The sequence below is a fragment of the Eubalaena glacialis genome, chromosome 9 (genome assembly GCF_028564815.1).
Source record: "Eubalaena glacialis isolate mEubGla1 chromosome 9, mEubGla1.1.hap2.+ XY, whole genome shotgun sequence".
Classification (NCBI taxonomy): domain Eukaryota; kingdom Metazoa; phylum Chordata; class Mammalia; order Artiodactyla; family Balaenidae; genus Eubalaena; species Eubalaena glacialis.
The window spans coordinates 112,020,092-112,038,964 of NC_083724.1; the positions used below are offsets into that span (position 1 = coordinate 112,020,092).

At 39.6% G+C, this 18,873-nt stretch overlaps 1 protein-coding gene across 1 annotated transcript in view; it reads right to left on the reverse strand.

Annotated features, from left to right (window-relative positions):
• Positions 1–18,873, reverse strand: part of KCTD9 (potassium channel tetramerization domain containing 9) — a 55,275-nt gene that overhangs the window by 2,953 nt on the left and 33,449 nt on the right. The window contains exons 10-11 of the mRNA XM_061199422.1: positions 2,972–3,077; positions 1,792–1,925 (exon numbers count right to left, since the gene is read on the reverse strand). Of these exons, the coding sequence (XP_061055405.1) occupies positions 1,792–1,925; positions 2,972–3,077 (240 nt within the window). The remainder of the gene's footprint in view (positions 1–1,791; positions 1,926–2,971; positions 3,078–18,873) is intronic.

Below are 18,873 nucleotides of genomic sequence, written 5' to 3' on the forward strand. Positions count from 1 at the left end.
ACAGATGAGACGGGGACTCTGGATAAGGCCTTGAGATCGGGGGGTGACAGATGAGACGGGGACTCTGGATAAGGCCTTGAGATCGGGGGGTGACAGATGAGACGGGGACTCTGGATAAGGCCTTGAGATCGGGGGGTGACAGATGAGACGGGGACTCTGGATAAGGCCTTGAGATCGGGGGGTGACAGATGAGACGGGGACTCTGGATAAGGCCTTGAGATCGGGGGTGACAGATGAGACGGGGACTCTGGATAAGGCCTTGAGATCGGGGGGTGACAGATGAGACGGGGACTCTGGATAAGGCCTTGAGATCGGGGGGTGACAGATGAGACGGGACTCTGGATAAGGCCTTGAGATCGGGGGGTGACAGATGAGACGGGGACTCTGGATAAGGCCTTGAGATCGGGGGGTGACAGATGAGACGGGGACTCTGGATAAGGCCTTGAGATCGGGGGGTGACAGATGAGACGGGGACTCTGGATAAGGCCTTGAGATCGGGGGGTGACAGATGAGACGGGGACTCTGGATAAGTCCTTGAGATCAGGGAGTGACAGATGAGACGGGGACTCTGGATAAGGCCTACATCCCGGGGGATGGTGGGGACAATGGTTAGAGAGCAGGGTGACTGCACAGAACCTGTCAGCAGCTGCCCCAACAGTCAGCCTAATTAGTCTTTGCAATCAGCTGGATAAAGAGAAGCTTTTTGCTGTTTAACCGCATTGACTACATGCTAACTCAAACCAAGGAAAAACAATCATCATCATAGGTGACAGCAACACATAATAAAAAAACTAAATAATGGTGCTTATAATAGGTTTATACCTTCAGTCTTAGGCTGGTTCTTTTTGCCTTTAAGGTTAATGGGGCCTGCTACTACGCTGCTAAGACCTATCAAGAGAACAAGGCGAAAACATTTAAAAAAAATCAACAGCAAGCTAAATGTTGATGTGCTAGTCTCTACAATCCAATCTATGCCAGGTTTTCTTGTATAGGGCTGTACTGTTCAATACGATAGTCCCAGCCACATATGGCAGCTTATATTTAAATGAATTAGAATTAAATACGATTTAAAAAATCCATCCCTCAGTGGCACTGGCCACATTTTAAAAGCTCAGTAGCCACATGTGGCTGGTGGTTGCTGGACTGAACAGCAGGGTCACAGAATGTGCCCACTGTCGCAGAAAGAGCTACCAGAGAGCGATGATACAGACCTATGAACAGCTATGGAGTCTGCACGCTAAATCTGCCAATCAAGATGATACATACAAGACAATGCTGATAAAAAAGGTGACTGGACAGAATGAAAATCTCAGGTTGAGATTCAAAAAAGAATATGATGCCGATTTAGAACAGGCCTTCCCTGAACCTGATTTCAAACACAGATGTCATTTCAATTTCTCAAGTAGTTCAAGAAATAATCTGGCCCCATTTAATTCTGTTTGGAATTAAAATTTAAGGAAACCACAATCAACTGGATTAAAAAAGCATCTATCAAACGTATCTACTTGAGGGAGACCCAAGGAAAAGAGGAGAAATGAAATCAGCTCAGAATGAATGCCAGATGAGTCTTCAAATCTGAACCTGGCATCTGTAACTTAGGTAACCGGATCCTACTCTGGAATTCAAATTTGTTTAAACAAGCAATTGAAAGGAAAGCATCCCTTCAGCTGGGCTGGCATGTTACCTGGCAGTTTTGACCAGCCAACTACTTTGTTTATGATCTCAATACATTTTGCAGGAGCTACTCAGTAATTCTAGATTAATAAAAACTCTTTCAACTTGCTGACTCACCTCCAAATCAGTTCCTGCCAGAGTCGCTCCTCTGAGGTTACAGTTCTTCAACTTTGCATTTTTTAAGGTAGCAACTCTCAGGTTAATTCCTGTCATTTGACTTCCTTCCATATCCACACCTTTCAGATTAGCACCTAAAGGGAATACATTTTAGGCATAGTTGAACTTGAAAATATTTATAGTCATCTATCTTCAAAAGATGCAAGGTGACTTATAATAGAGGTGAATGATGACCTCTGGATCCTTTGGAAATGACTGTGAATTATAAATCTGTCTCTCAACCAATATACATATATAAAGAATTCTTTGTTAACAATTTGTTTGCTTACACTATGAATTAAGAATTCATGTTTTAGTCTGTATTTTTTTTTAATAAATTTTTATTTATTTATTTATGGCTGTGTTGGGTCTTTCGTTTCTGTGCGAGGGCGAGGGTTTTCTCTAGTTGTGGCAAGCGGGGGCCACTCTTCATCGCGGTGTGCGGGCCTCTCACTGTCGTGGCCTCTCTTGTTGCGGAGCGCAGGCTCAGTAATTGTGGCTCACGGGCCTAGTTGCTCCGCGGCATGTGGGATCTTCCCAGACCAGGGCTCAAACCCGTGTCCCCTGCATTGGCAGGCAGATTCTCAACCACTGCGCCACCGGGGAAGCCCCTAGTCTGTATTTTTTGATGGAGGAATTAAATTCGGTCTTATGATAATTAGTACTTTTAAATATGCTCTGGAAAGTTCATGGCAATGAAGATAAGTACTGGGTCTTCTAAATATACAAATAAACGAACTGACCAGTTCACGGACACAACAAAGCAATAAGGAATTCATAAACAAAACATTATATCCAAAAATGACAAAAAACTGCCTGGCTATATGCAAATTGAATTTCTTAATTTTGGTCCGTGTAAGGCTATGCTGTTCTGTTTGAAAGTTTAAGATGCTGATACTTAATTCTCCAACTGAAGCCTCCTTAAACATTGGAGGCCACATTTCCCAGCATGTTCAGCATGTTGGTTTCCACGACTGAGACCAAGCAATGGCTTATCCCTTTGCAAATTCTCTAAGTATAAGACAGAAGAAATCTAACTCCCTATGGTTATCATGTTTTACCAGTAACAATTATTTTGCAGGGCTTTTTACTTAACAGTGTGTTTTTACCTTAGAGAAAGTAATTATAGATAGAATCTCACCTTCTAAATTGGCTTTAAGACCAGAAGGATCTTCAAAATTGCACAGTTTCAGGGATGCGCCTTCTGCATTAGAACAGAGCATCTTGACTCCCTGGAGATTTGCACACTGGCAAAGGAAAAGAGAAAAGTCCATGTATGAAGGTTCAGAATTTTGTTTGGAATAGAAAAAATTGGCTCAAACAGTAAAAGAAAAAAAAGGAGGGAAAAAAAAGCTCAGTTTGATAAACTCACAATCAATTAGTTTCTGTTTACAATAAAGACTTTTCCAATTGAACCCAATAAAAACTGAGAAATGTTTTTAAAAAATAGTTGTTTTAAAAGAAACAAAAGGCAAATAAACAACAGCATTCCTGCTTTACATGAAACTTAAGAGTTTAGATAAAGAAGCTGAGGAGTCTGGACCATGACATCCCTATTTCTGTTTTTATAAACAGCCCAGGCCATGACAATGTGACAGTTGAAATGTCTGGGTGAAGAAACTTGTTAGGGGTATGGATTTTCTCCTTCCTTATTATTGTAGGAATCAATCAATGAAATTCTTGATGCTCAATAATGCTACCACTACCTTCTTTTCAAAGGCCAGACTGCTAAGGCCAGTAATGAAAGGCATCATCTAGCTACAAACACCACCAAGTTGTTCGTAGGGTCTTTCTGTACCAACCAGCAATGTTGTTGCTACACCACATTGTCAATCCTGAGTACCCAAGCCACAGTACAAGATGTAAAGAGGAAAAAGCCAGAAAATATATGTTAGAATTGTAAATTATGCTAGTTCGTCTCGGAGGATTCAATGCCATCAGATCTGAACTCTAACAACTACTAGATAAGGCAGGAAGCTATCTATAAAGGTGTTTTTAAAACTGTAAGGCGAGATAGCCTCAACCACCAGAGGGCAGACAGCAGAAGCAAGAAAAACTACAATCCTGTAGCCTGTGGAACAAAAACCACATTCACAGAAAGACAGACAAGATGAAAAGGCAGAGGGCTATATACCAGATGAAGGAACAAGATAAAACCCCAGAAAAACAACTGTATGAAGTGGAGCTAGGCAACCTTCCAGAAAAAGAATTCATAATAATGATAAGATGATCCAGGACCTCGGAATAAGAATGGAGGCAAAGATCGAGAAGATGCAAGAAAGGTTTAACAAAGACCTAAATGAATTAAACAACAAACAAACAGAGATGAACAATACAGTAACTGAAATGAAAACTACACTAGAAGGAATCAATAGCAGAATAACTGAGGCAGAAGAACGGATAAGTGACCTGGAAGACAGAATGGTGGAATTCACTGCTGTGGAACAGACTAAAGAAAAAAGAATGAAAAGAAATGAAGACAGCCTAAGAGACCTCTGGGACAACATTAAACACAACAACATTCGCATTATAGGGGTCCCAGAAGGAGAAGAGAGAGAGAAAGGACCAGAGAAAATATTTGAAGAGATTATAGTCAAAAACTTCCCTAACATGGGAAAGGAAATAGCCACCCAAGTCCAGGAAGTGCAGAGAGTTCCATACAGGATAAACCCAAGGAGAAACACGCCAAGACACATAGTAGTCAAATTGGCAAAAATTAAAGACAAAGAAAAATTATTGAAAGCAGCAAGGGAAAAATGACAAATAACATACAAGGGAACTCCCATAAGGTTAACAGCTGATTTCTCAGCAGAAACTCTACAAGCCAGAAGGGAGTGGCATGATATACTTAAAGTGATGAAAGGGAAGAACCTACAACCAAGATTACTCTACCTGGCAAGGATCTCATTTAGATTTGATGGAGAAATCAAAAGCTTTACAGACAAGCAAAAGCTAAGAGAATTCAGCACCACCAAACCAGCTCTACAACAAATGCTAAAGGAACTTCTCTAAGTGGGAAACACAAGAGAAGAAAAGGACCTACAAAAACAAACCCAAAACAATTAAGAAAATGGTCATAGGAACATACATATTGATAATTACCTTAAACGTGAATGGATTAAATGCTCCAACCAAAAGACACAGGCTTGCTGAATGGATACAAAAATAAGACCCATATATATGCTGTCTACAAGAGACCCACTTCAGACCTAGGGACACATACAGACTGAAAGTGAGGGGATGGAAAAAGATATTCCATGCAAATGGAAATCAAAAGAAAGCTGGAATAGCAATACTCATATCAGATAAAATAGACTTTAAAATAAAGACTGTTACAAGAGACAAGGAAGGACACTACATAATGATCAAGGGATCAATCCAAGAAGAAGATATAACAATTATAAATATATATGCACCCAACATAGGAGCACCTCAATACATAAGGCAACTGCTAACTACCATGAAAGGGGAAATTGACAGTAACACAATAATAGTAGGGGACTTTAACACCTCACTTACACCAATGGACAGATCATCCAAACAGTAACTTAATAAGGAAACAGAATCTTTAAATGCCACAATAAACCAGATAGATTTAATTGATATTTATAGGACATTCCAACCAAAAACAGCAGATTACACTTTCTTCTCAGGTGTGCATGGAACATTCTCCAGGATAGATCACATCTTGGGTCACAAATGAAGCCTCAGTAAATTTAAGAAAATTGAAATCATATCAAGCATCATTTCTGACCACAATGCTATGAGATTAGAAATGAATTACAGGGAAAAAAAACGTAAAAAGCACAAACACATGGAGGCTAAACAATATGTTACTAAATAACCAAGACATCACTGAAGAAATCAAAGAGGAAATCAAAAAATACCTAGAGACAAATGACAATGAAAACACGACAATCCAAAACCTATGAGATGCAGCAAAAGCAGTTCTAAGAGGGAAGTTTATAGCTATACAAACCTACCTAAAGAAACAAGAAAAATCTCAAGTAAACAATCTAACCTTACACCTAAAGGAACTAGAGAAAGAAGAACAAACAAAACCCAAAGTTGGCAGAAGGAAAGAAATCATAAAGATCAGAGCAGAAATAAATGAAATAGAAACAAAGAAAACAATAGCAAAGGTCAATAAAACTAAAAGCTGGTTCTTTGAGAAGATAAAAAAAATTGATAAGCCATTAGCCAGACTCATCAAGAAAAAGAGGGAGAGGACTCAAATCAATAAAATTAGAAATGAAAAAGGAGAAGTTACAACTGACACTGCAGAAATACAAAGCATCCTAAGAGACTACTACAGGCAACTCTATGCCAATAAAATGGACAACCTGGAAGAAATGGACAAATTCGTAGAAAGGTATAACCTTCCAAGACTGAACCAGGAAGAAACAGAAAATATGAACAGACAAATCACAAGTAATGAAATTGAAACTGTGATTAAAAATCTTCCAACAAATAAAGGTCCAGGACCAGATGGCTTCACAGGTGAATTCTATTAAACATTTAGAGAAGAGCTAACACCCATCCTTCTCAAACTCTTCCAAAAAATTGCAGAGGAAGGAACACTCCCAAGCTCATTCTATGAGGCCACCATCACCCTGATACCAAAACCAGACAAAGATACTACAAAAAAAGAAAATTACAGACCAATATCACTGATGAATATAGATGTAAAAATCCTCAACAAAATACTAGCAAACAGAATCCAACAACACATTAAAAGGATCATACACCACGATCAAGTGGGATTTATCCCAGGGATGCAAGGATTCTTCAATATACGGAAATCAATCAATGTGATACACCATATTAACAAATTGAAGAATAAAAACCATATGATCATGTCAATAGATGCAGAAAAAGCTTTTGACAAAATTCAACACCCATTTATGATAAAAACTCTCCAGAAAGTGGGCATAGAGGGAACCTACCTCAACATAATAAAGGCCATATACAACAAACCCACAGCCAACATCATTCTCAATGGTGAAAAACTGAAAGCATTTCCTCTAAGATCAGGAACGAGACAAGGATGTCCACTCTCACCACTATTATTCAACATAGTTTTGGAAGTCCTAGCCATGGCAATCAGAGAAGAAAAAGAAATAAAAGGAATACAAATTGGAAAAGAAGAAGTAAAACTGTCACTGTTTGCAGATGACATGATACTATACATAGAGAATCCTAAAAATGCCACCAGAAAACTACTAGAGCTAATCAATGAATTTGGTAAAGTTGCAGGATCCAAAATTAAAGCACAGAAATCTCTTGCATTCCTATACACTAATGATGAAAAATCCGAAAGAGAAATTATGGAAACACTCCCATTTACCATTGCAACAAAAAGAATAAAATACCTAGGAATAAACCTACCTAGGGAGACAAAAGACCTGTATGCAGAAAACTATAAGATACTGATGAAAGAAATTAAAGATGATACCAACAGATGGAGAGATATACCATGTTCTTGGATTGGAAGAATCAACATTGTGAAAATGACTATACTACCGAAAGCAATCTACAGATTCAATGCAATCCCTATCAATTTACTAATGGCATTTTTTTAAAAATTTATTTATTTATTTATGGCTGTGTTGGGTCTTCGTTTCTGTGCGAGGGCTTTCTCTAGTTGTGGCAAGCGGGGGCCACTCTTCATCGTGGTGCGCGGCCCTCTCACTGTTGCGGCCTCTCCCGTTGCGGGGCACAGGCTCCAGACGCGCAGGCTCAGCAATTGTGGCTCACGGGCCTAGCCGCTCCGCGGCATGTGGGAATCTTCCCAGACCAGGGCTCGAACCCGTGTCCCCTGCATTGGCAGGCAGATTCTTAACCACTGCGCCACCAGGGAATCCCACTAATGGCATTTTTTTACGGAACTAGAACAAATCATCTTAAAATTTGTATGGAGACACAAAAGATCCCGAATAGCCACAGCAGTCTTGAGGGAAAATAACGGAGCTGGAGGAATCAGACATCCTAACTTCAGACTATACTACAAAGCTACAGTAATCAAGACAATATGGTACTGGCACAAAAACAGAAACATAGATCAATGGAACAAGATAGAAAGCCCAGAGATAAACCCACGCACCTATGGTCAACTAATCTATGACAAAGGAGGCAAAGATATACAATGGAGAAAAGACAGTCTCTTCAATAAGTGGTGCTGGGAAAACTGGACAGCTACAAGTAAAAGAATGAAATTAGAATACTCCCTAACACCATACACAAAAATAAACTCAAAATGGATTCGAGACCTAAATTTAAGACTGGACACTATAAAACTCTTAGAGGAAAACATAGGAAGAACACTCTTGGACATAAATCACAGCAAGATCTTTTTTGATCCACCTCCTAGAGTAATGGAAATAAAAACAAAAATAAACAAATGGGACCTAATGAAAATTAAAAGCTTTTGCACAGCAAAGGCAACCATAAACTAGATGAAAAGACAACCCTCACAATGGGAGAAAGTATTTGCAAACGAATCAACGGACAAAGGATTAATCTCCAAAATATATAAACAGCTCATTCAGCTCAATATTAAAGAAACAAACAACCCAATCCAAAAATGGGCAGAAGACCTAAATAGACATTTCTCCAAAGAAGACATACAGACGGCCAAGAAGCACATGAAAAGCTGCTCAACATCACTAATTATTAGAGAAATGCAAATCAAAACTACAATGAGGTATCACCTCACACCAGTTAGAATGGGCATCATCAGAAAATTTACAAACAACAAATGCTGGAGAGGGTGTGGAGAAAAGGGAACTCTCTTGCACTGCTGGTGGGAATGTAAATTGATACAGCCACTATGGAGAACAGTATGGAGGTTCCTTAAAAAACTAAAAATAGAATTACCATATGATCCAGCAATCCCACTACTGGGCATATACCCAGAGAAAACCATAATTCAAAAAGATACACGCACCCCAATGTTCATTGCAGCACTATTTACAATAGCCAGGTCATGGAAGCAACCTAAATGCCCATCGACAGACGAATGGATAAAGAAGTTGTGGTACATATATACAATAGAATATTACTCAGCCATAAAAAGGAACGAAATTGAGTCATTTGTTGAGACGTGGATGGATCTAGAGACTGTCATATAGAGTGAAGTAAGTCAGAAAGAGAAAAACAAATATCGTATATTAACGCATGTATGTGGAACCTAGAAAAATGGTACAGATGAACAGGTTTGCAGGGCAGAAGTTGAGACACAGATGTAGAGAACAAAGTATGGACACCAAGGGGGGAAAACTGCGGTGGGGTGGGGATGGTGGTGTGCTGAATTGGGCGATTGGGATTGATGGGTATACACTGATGTGTATAAAACTGATGACTGATTAAAAAAAATAATAAAAAAATAAAAAATAAAAACTGTAAGGCACTACATAAATGACAACTGTAGTTATTATAAATTAAATCAGTGAAGAAATCTAAAATCCAAAGGCTGATCAAGTTATGTGATAGCTATACCTAACAAGAAAAATCCTTGTTTCATAAGTGTAATTTCATTCACCCTACAGTCAATTCTAGTGAAAGGGAGATAAGCTATAGGCCATTTCAAATCACAGATAACTGACGAACACATGTGCATTTCCATCTATGCCTGTGCTTTAATACCAGGTAGTACAGAAGCTCAGACTGACAGGTAGGACAATGAGGACCTGGAAGGACCAACATAACTCAAAGATGACTGGATTTTATGTACTTGAAAATGTAAGAGGACAGGAAGCTGATAACTTGAAAATAAATGTCTCTGGTTCCCTATGTTATGCTCCCAGGTAAAACAAACTGTAAATATTATGAAAAGTTTCCAAGGTAATTATATAAGTACTGCTCTGTACTCAAGGCTATGCTATGGAATCTCAAAAAGAAACAAATATATAAGAAATTCAAGTGAAGTTTTCTGTCTTCAACCATAGAAAGCATTTCACCCACTATTTATCTAATGGTAAAGCAGGTCACCAACACTGAGACCTCAGAATTCAGCTACTAAGTAAACCAGCATTGCAGCTGTAAGAATTGGGCTATTTACTATATCAAGGGGCAATGGGTTTGATGAAAGCAGTTAGGTTATTACTGTTTCTTTAAAGTACGATAATGATATTAAGATTGTTTTTAAAATGACCCTTATCTTTAAGAGATAAATAAAATAAATACAAGTGAAATTATGAGTTGCTGTAAAATAATCTTTGGAGAGGTACAGACAATACACAATTGTTTAAACACTGATATTGTTGAAGCTAAGGAACGGAGATATAAGGGGGATTCATTATACTAGCTCATTTTTGTTTATGTTTGACATTTTCCAAAGGAAAAAGTCATTTAAAAAAGACATAAGGAAAAGAAAATACACGGCTTAGAGTCTAGTTCTAACACTGCTGACAAACTAGGCTTTGGGGCTTGGGCAAGTCTCCAGGTTTCAGTTTCTTAGTCTGTAACATGGGGTCCCACTCGACCATCAAGGTCCCTTCCAGCTCTTACCATACTATAAGTCTTGCACTGGGAATGTGCAATGGATTCGTAACAGCCGGATTATTATACCAGCTTTTACACAGCAGACTAAAGTCAATAATGGCAGTTGGAGCACATGGAAGAAACACTCTAAAGGATGCTGACAGAACAGAGGGTGCAGCTCAGACATGGACCACATAACTGTGATAACAGCTGAGGTCATCTTGGTTGACAGCAGAATTGGAGGGTTCCTATGGAAAGGTTTCACAGCCCATGAGGGAGGGATCAATTAGGGGAGAAGTTCAACAAGAGGGGTGGAACCATTAGGTGCATCTTGTGCTTAGCACACATCATATTTTGTGGACACTGCAATACGTACGGCCATTCATCAGCAGTCATCTTCAAGTGCCAAAGACAATTAGTGATTAGTTTTGACGTTCACGGCCCACACACTCTGGGTAACAACTCAACATGAGCCATTTTTTATCAATAATTAAATTTGCAATTCTATAGCACTTCAGTATGTATCAGATAAAATTACATAGGCCATTGAGAGACCAGTAAAAGGACCTTGAGCTCACCTCCTCTCATGAGCACACCAAAATCACAACTAACTGCTGAACAACCAGTGATTAAAAAGACTGAAACCTACCAAAAAGAAGATACTCTAAATCCAAAGACATAAGGAAGAAACTATGAGATGGTAGGAGTGGTGCACTCACAATATAATCAAATCCCATACCAACCAGGTGGGCGATGCACAAACTGGAGAATAGTTATATCACAGAAGTTCTCCCACAGGAGTGACAGCTCTAATCCCCACGCCAGGCTCCCCAGCTTAAAGGTCCGGCATCAGGAGGAGGAACCCCCTAAGCATTTGGCTTTGAAGGCCAGCGGAGCCTGATTGGAGGAGCTCCACAGGACTGGGGGAAACAGAGACTCCACTCTTGAAGAGCACACACAAGATCTCGCATGCACTCGGACCCAGGGCAAAAGCAATGATTCCATAGGAGCCTGGGATAGACCTAGCTGCTGGTCTTGGAGGGTCTCCTGGGGAGGTGGTGTAGGGGGCGACAGCTGTGGCTCTCTCTGGGATCATAAAATCTGGTGGCAGACATAGCAGGGATCTACGTGAACTCTGGCTGGAGGCAGACATTTTGGGTCCTTGGCACCAAGACCTGGCCCCAACCAACAGCCTGTAGGCTCCAGTGCTGGGATGCCTCAGGCCAACCAACTAACAGTGTGGAAACACAGCACCACCTATCAACAGACAGGCTGCCTAAAGACTTCCTGAGCCTACAGACACCTCTAGACATGCCCCTGGACACAGCCCTGCCCACCAGAGGGCCAAGACCCAGCTCCACCCACCAGTGGGCAGGCACCAGCCCTTTCCGCTAGGTAGCCTGCACAAGCTTCTAGACAAGCCTCACACAGCAGGGGGCAGACACCAGCCCTTTCCGCTAGGTAGCCTGCACAAGCTTCTAGACAAGCCTCACACAGCAGGGGGCAGACACCAGAAGCAAGAAAACTATGATCCTGCAGCACTGAGTCCACAAATAGGTCAGAAAGTACCCTAGGACCAGGCTGGCCCTTGGGTGATGAGAGAGGAGTGTACTGCTGGGACACATAGGACAACCCCTACTGAGGGCCACTTCTCCAAGGTCAAGAAACATAAGCCACTACATACATAAGAATAAAACAGTAACTTAAACAAAATGAGATGGCAAAGGAATAAGTTCCAGAAGAAGGAACAAGATAAAACCCCAGAAGCAGAACAAATAAGTGCAGTGGAGATAGGCAATCTACCTGAGAAAGAGTTCAGAGTAATGATCGTACAGATGATCCAAGAACTCGAGGGAAAAATGGATGCACAGAGCAAGAAGTTGCAAGAAGGTTTTTAGCAAAGAGTTAGAAAATATAAAGAATAACAAACAGAGTTGAAGAATACAATAACTGAAATGAAAAATACACTGGAAGCAGTCAGTAGCAGAATAAATGAGGCAGAAGAACAAAGCAGTGAGCTGGAAGACAGAGTGGTGGAAATCACTGCCATGGAACAGAATAAAGAAAAAATAATGAAAAGAAATGAGGAGAGTTTAAGAGCCCTCTGGGACAAATGTCAAACATACCAACATTCACATTAAAGGGGTCCCAGAAGGAGACGAGGGAGAGAAAAAGCCTGAGAAAATATTTGGAGAGATAATAGCTAAAAATGTCCCTGACGTGGGAAAGGAAATAGTCACCAAAGTCCAGGAAGCACAGAGAGTGCCATACAGGGTTAACCCAAGGAGGAACACACTCAGACACATAATAATCAAATTGAAAAAAATTAAAGACAAAGAGAAAATATTAAAAGCAACAAATAACATACAAGGAAATCCCCAGAAGACTATCAGCTGATTTCTTAGCAGAAACTCTGCAGGCCAGAAAGTAGTAGCACAATATATTTAAAGTGATGAAAGGGAAAAACCTCCAGCCAAGAATACTCTACCCAGCAAGGCTCTCGTTCAGATTCGACGGAGAAATCAAAAGCTTTACAGACAAGCAAAAATTAACAGAATTCAGCGCCACCAAACCAGTTTTACAACAAACGCTAAAGGAACTTCTCCAAGTGGAAAAGAAAAGGTCACAGCTAGAAACAAGAAAATTATAAAATGGGAAAGTTCACTGGTAAAGGCAACTATACAGTAAAGGTAGGAAATCATCCACACACAAATATGATACCAAAACCAGTAATTGTGAGAGGAGGAGAGTACAAATGCAGGATATTTAAAATGCATTTGAAATTAAGAGATCAGCAACTTAAAACAATAATGTATACAAACAGACTGCTAAATCAAAACATCATGGTAACTACAAACAAAAAAATCTATAATAGACATATACACAAAAAAGAAAAAGGAACCCAAACACAACACTACAGTTAGTCATCAAATCACAAGAGAACAAAAGAGGAAACAGAAAAAAGACCTACAAAAACAAATCCAAAACAATTAACAAAATGGCAATAAGAACATACATATTGATAATTAACTTAAATATAAATGGATTAAATGCTCCAACCAAAAGACATAGACTGACTGCATATAAAAACAGGACCCATATATATGCTGTCTACAACAGACTGACTTCAGAGCTAGAGACACATACAGACTGAAAGTGAGGTGATGGAAAAAGGTATTCCATGCAAATAGAAATCAAAAGAAGGCTGGAGTAGCAACACTCATATCAGACAAAATTGACTTTAAAATAAAAGACTGTTACAAGAAACAAAGAAGGACACTACATAATGAACAAGGGATTAATCCAAGAAAATATAACAATTGTAAATATGTATGCACCCAATATAGGAGCTCTTCAACATATAAGGCAGATATTAACAGACATAAAAGAAGAAATTGAGAGTAACACAATAATAGTTGGGGCCTTTAGTACCCCACTTACATCAATGGACAGAAAATCCACACAGAAAATCAATAAGGAAACACAGGCCTTAAATGAAACATCAGACCAGATGGACTTGATATTTATAGAGCATTCCATCCAAAAGCAGCAGAATACACCTTCTTTTCAAACACACATGGAACATTCTCCAGGATTGATCACATGCTGGGCCACAAAGCAAGTCTTGGTAAATTTAAGAAAACTGAAATTGTATCAAGCATCTTTTCCAACCACAACACTATGAGATTAGGAATCAACTACAAGAAAAAAACTGCAAAAAACACAAAAATGTGGAGGCTAAACAATATGCTACTAAACAACCAACGGATCACTATAGAAATCAAAGAGGAAACCAAAAAATACCCAGATGGGACTTCCCTGGTGGTCCAGTGGTTAAGAATCCGCCTTCCAATGCAGGGGACACGGGTTCGATCCCTGGTCGGGGAACTAAGATCCCACATGCCGCGGGGCAACTAAACCCGCGCGTCGCAACTATTGAGACTGTGCACTCTGGAGCCTGCACGCCACATCTACAGAGAAGCCCACATGCCACAACGAAGAGGCCATGCAATGCAACAAAAGATCCCGCATGCTGCAATGAAGATCCCGCATGCTGCAACTGAGACCTAACACAGCCAGTTAAATAAATATATATATTAAAAAACAAACAAACAAAACAAAAAATACCTAGAGACAAATGAAGATGAAAACACAATGATCCAAAACCTATGGGATGCAGCAAAAGCAATTCTAAGAGGGAAGTTTATACTGATAAAAGCTTACCTCAGGAAACAAGAAAAATCTCAAATAAACAACCTAACCTTACACCTAAAGCAACTAGACGAAGAAGAACAAACAAAACCCAAAGTTAGTAGAAAGAAAGAAATCATAAAGATCAGAGCAGAAATAAATGAAATTGAGACTAAGAAAACAATAGCAAAGATCAATGTAACTAAAAGCTGGTTCTCTGAGAAGATAAAGAAAACTAAAGGGAAGGGCCCAAATCAATAAAATTAGAAATGAAAAAGGAGAAGTTACAAGCAACACCATAGAAATACAAAGGACCATAAGAGACTACTACAAGCAACTATATTCCAATAAAATGGGCAACCTAGAACAAATGAACAAATTCTTAGAAAGGTACAATCTCGTAAAACTGAACCAGGAAGAAATAGAAAATATGAACAGACCAATTACAAGTACTGAAATTGAATCTGTGATTTAAAAAACTCCCAACAAACAAAAGTCCAGGACCAGAAGGCTCAACAGGTGAATGCTATCAAACATTTAGAGAATAGTTAACACCTACACTTCTGAAACTATTCCAAAAATTGCACAGGAAGAAGCACTTCCAAACTCACTCTATAAGGCCACCATCACCCTGATACCATAATCAGACAAAGATACCACAAAAAAAGAAAATTAAAGGAGACTATCAGGCAAAAATCCTCAACAAAATGCTAGCAAACCAAAGCCAACAATACATTAAAAGGATCATACATGATAATCAAGTGGGATTTATCCCAGGGATGCAAGGATTTTTCAATATCTGCAAACCGATCAGTGTGATACATCCCATTAGCAAACTGAAGAATAAAAACCATATTATCATCTCAATAGATACAGAAAAAGCTTTTCATGAAATTCAACATCCAGATTGGTTCAAGATGGCGGAGTAGAAGGACATGCTCTCACTCCCTCTTGCGAGAGCACTGGAATCACAACTAACTGCTGAACAATCATCGATAGGAAGACACTGGAACTCACCAAAAAAGATATCCCACATCCAAAGACAAAGGAGAAGCCACAATGAGACGGTAGGAGGGGCGCAATCACAATAAAATCAAATCCCATAACTGCTGGGTGGGTGACCCACAAACTGGAGAACTCTTATACCACAGAAGTCCACCCACTGGAGTGAAGGTTCTGAGCCCCACGTCAGGCTTCCGAACCTGGGGTCCGGCAGCGGGAGGAGGAATTCCTAGAAAATCAGGCTTTGAAGGCTAGTGGGATTTGATTATAGGACTTTGACAGGACTGAGGGAAACAGAGACTCCACTCTTGGAGGGCACACACAAAGTAGTGTGCGCGTCGGGACCCAGGGGAAGCAGCAGTGACCCCATAGGAGACTGAACCAGTCCTACCTGCTAGCGTTGGAGGGTCTCCTGCAGAGGCAGGGGGGTGGCTCTGTCTCACTGTGAGGACAAGGACACTGGCAGCAGAAGTTCTGGGAAGTATTCCTTGGCGTGAGCCCTCCCAGAGTCCGCCATTAGCCCCACCAAAGAGCCCAGGTAGGCTCCAGTGTTGGTTCGTCTCAGGCCAAACTACCAACAGGGAGGGGACCCAGCCCCACCCATCAGCAGACAAGCAGATTAAAGTTTTACTGAGCTCTGCCCACCAGAGCAACAGCCAGCTCTACCAACCACCAGTCCCTCCCATCAGGAAACTTGCACAAGCCTCTTAGATAGACTCATCCACCAGAGGGCAGACAACAGAAGCAAGAAGAACTACAATCCTGCAGCCTGTGGAACAAAAACCACATTCACAGAAAGATAGACAAGATGAAAAGGCAGAGGGCTATATACCAGATGAAGGAACAAGATAAAACCCCAGAAAAACAACTAAATGAAGTGGAGCTAGGCAACCTTCCAGAAAAAGAATTCAGAATAATGATAGTGAAGATGATCCAGGACCTCGGAAAAAGAATGGAGGCAAAGATAGAGAAGATGCAAAAATGTTTAACAAAGACCTAGAAGAATTAAAGAACAAAACAAACAGAGATGAACAATACAATAACTGAAATGAAAAATACACTAGGAGGAATCAATATCAGAATAACTGATGCAGAAGAACGGATAAGTGACCTGGAAGACAGAATGGTGGAGTTCACTGCTGTGCAACAGACTAAAGAAAAAAGAATGAAAAGAAATGAAGACAGCCTAAGAGACCTCTGGGACAACATTAAACACAACAACATTCGCATTATAGGGGTCCCAGAAGGAGAAGAGAGAGAGAAAGGACCAGAGAAAATATTTGAAGATATTATAGTTGAAAACTTCCTTAACATGGGAAAGGAAATCACCACCCAAGTCCAGGAAGTGCAGAGATTCCCATACAGGATAAACCCAAGAAGAAACACGCCAAGACACATAGTAATCAAATTGGCAAAAATTAAAGACAAAGAAAAATTATTGAAAGCAGCAAGGGAAAAACGACAAATAACATACAAGGGAACTCCCATAAGGTTAACAGCTGATTTCTCAGCAGAAACTCTACAAGCCAGAAGGGAGTGGCATGATATACTTAAAGTGATGAAAGGGAAGAACCTACAACCAAGATTACTCTACCTGGCAAGGATCTCATTTAGATTTGATGGAGAAATCAAAAGCTTTACAGACAAGCAAAAGCTAAGAGAATTCAGCACCACCAAACCAGCTCTACAACAAATGCTAAAGGAACTTCTCTAAGTGGGAAACACAAGAGAAGAAAAGGACCTACAAAAACAAACCCAAAACAATTAAGAAAATGGTCATAGGAACATACATATTGATAATTACCTTAAACGTGAATGGATTAAATGCTCCAACCAAAAGACACAGGCTTGCTGAATGGATACAAAAATAAGACCCATATATATGCTGTCTACAAGAGACCCACTTCAGACCTAGGGACACATACAGACTGAAAGTGAGGGGATGGAAAAAGATATTCCATGCAAATGGAAATCAAAAGAAAGCTGGAGTAGCAATACTCATATCAGATAAAATAGACTTTAAAATAAAGAATGTTACAAGAGACAAGGAAGGAAACTACATAATGATCAAGGGATCAATCCAAGAAGAAGAAATAACAATTATAAATATATATGCACCCAACATAGGAGTACCTCAATACATAAGGCAACTGCTAACAGCTATAAAAGAGGAAATTGAGAGTGACACAATAATAGTAGGGGACTTTAACACCTCACTTACACCAATGGACAGATCATCCAAACAGAAAATTAATAAGGACACACAAGCTTTAAATGACACAATAGACCAGGCAGATTTAATTGATATTTATAGGACATTCCATCCAAAAACAGCAGATTACACTTTCTTCTCAAGTGCGCACAGAACATTCTCCAGGATAGATCACATCCTGGGTCACAAATCAAGCCTCAGTAAATTTAAGAAAATTGAAATCATATCAAGCATCATTTCTGACCACAATGCTATGAGATTAGAAATCAACGACAGAGAAAGAAACGTAAAAAACACAAACACATGGAGGCTAAACAATACGTTACTAAATAACCAAGCGATCACCGAAGAAATCAAAGAGGAAATCAAAAAATACCTACAGACAAATGACAATGAAAACACGACGATCCAAAACCTATGGGATGCAGCAAAAGCAGTTCTAAGAGGGAAGTTTATAGCTATACAAGCCTACCTCAAGAAACAAGAAAAATCTCAAATAAAAAAAGTAACGTTACACCTAAAGCAATTAGAGAAAGAAGAACAAGCAAAACACAAAGTTAGCAGAAGGAAAGAAATCATAAAGATCAGAGCAGAAATAAATGAAACAGAAACAAAGAAAACAATAGCAAAGATCAATAAAACTAAAAGCTGGTTCTTTGAGAAGAGAAACAAAATTGATAAACCATTAGCCAGACTCATCAAGCAAAAGAGGGAGAGGACTCAAATCAATAAAATTAGAAATGAAAAAGGAGAAGTTACAACAGACACTGCAGAAATACAAAGCATCCTAAGAGACGACCACAAGCAGCTTTATGCCAATAAAATGGACAACCTGGAAGAAATGGACAAATTCATAGAAAGGTATAACCTCCCAAGATTGAACCAGGAAGAAATAGAAAATATGAACAGACAAATCACAAGTAATGAAATTGAAACTGTGATTAAAAATCTTCCAACAAATAAAGGTCCAGGACCAGATGGCTTCACAGGTGAATTCTATTAAACATTTAGAGAAGAGCTAACACCCATCCTTCTCAAACTCTTCCAAAAAATTGCAGAGGAAGGAACACTCCCAAGCTCATTCTATGAGGCCACCATCACCCTGATACCAAAACCAGACAAAGATACTACAAAAAAAGAAAATTACAGACCAATAT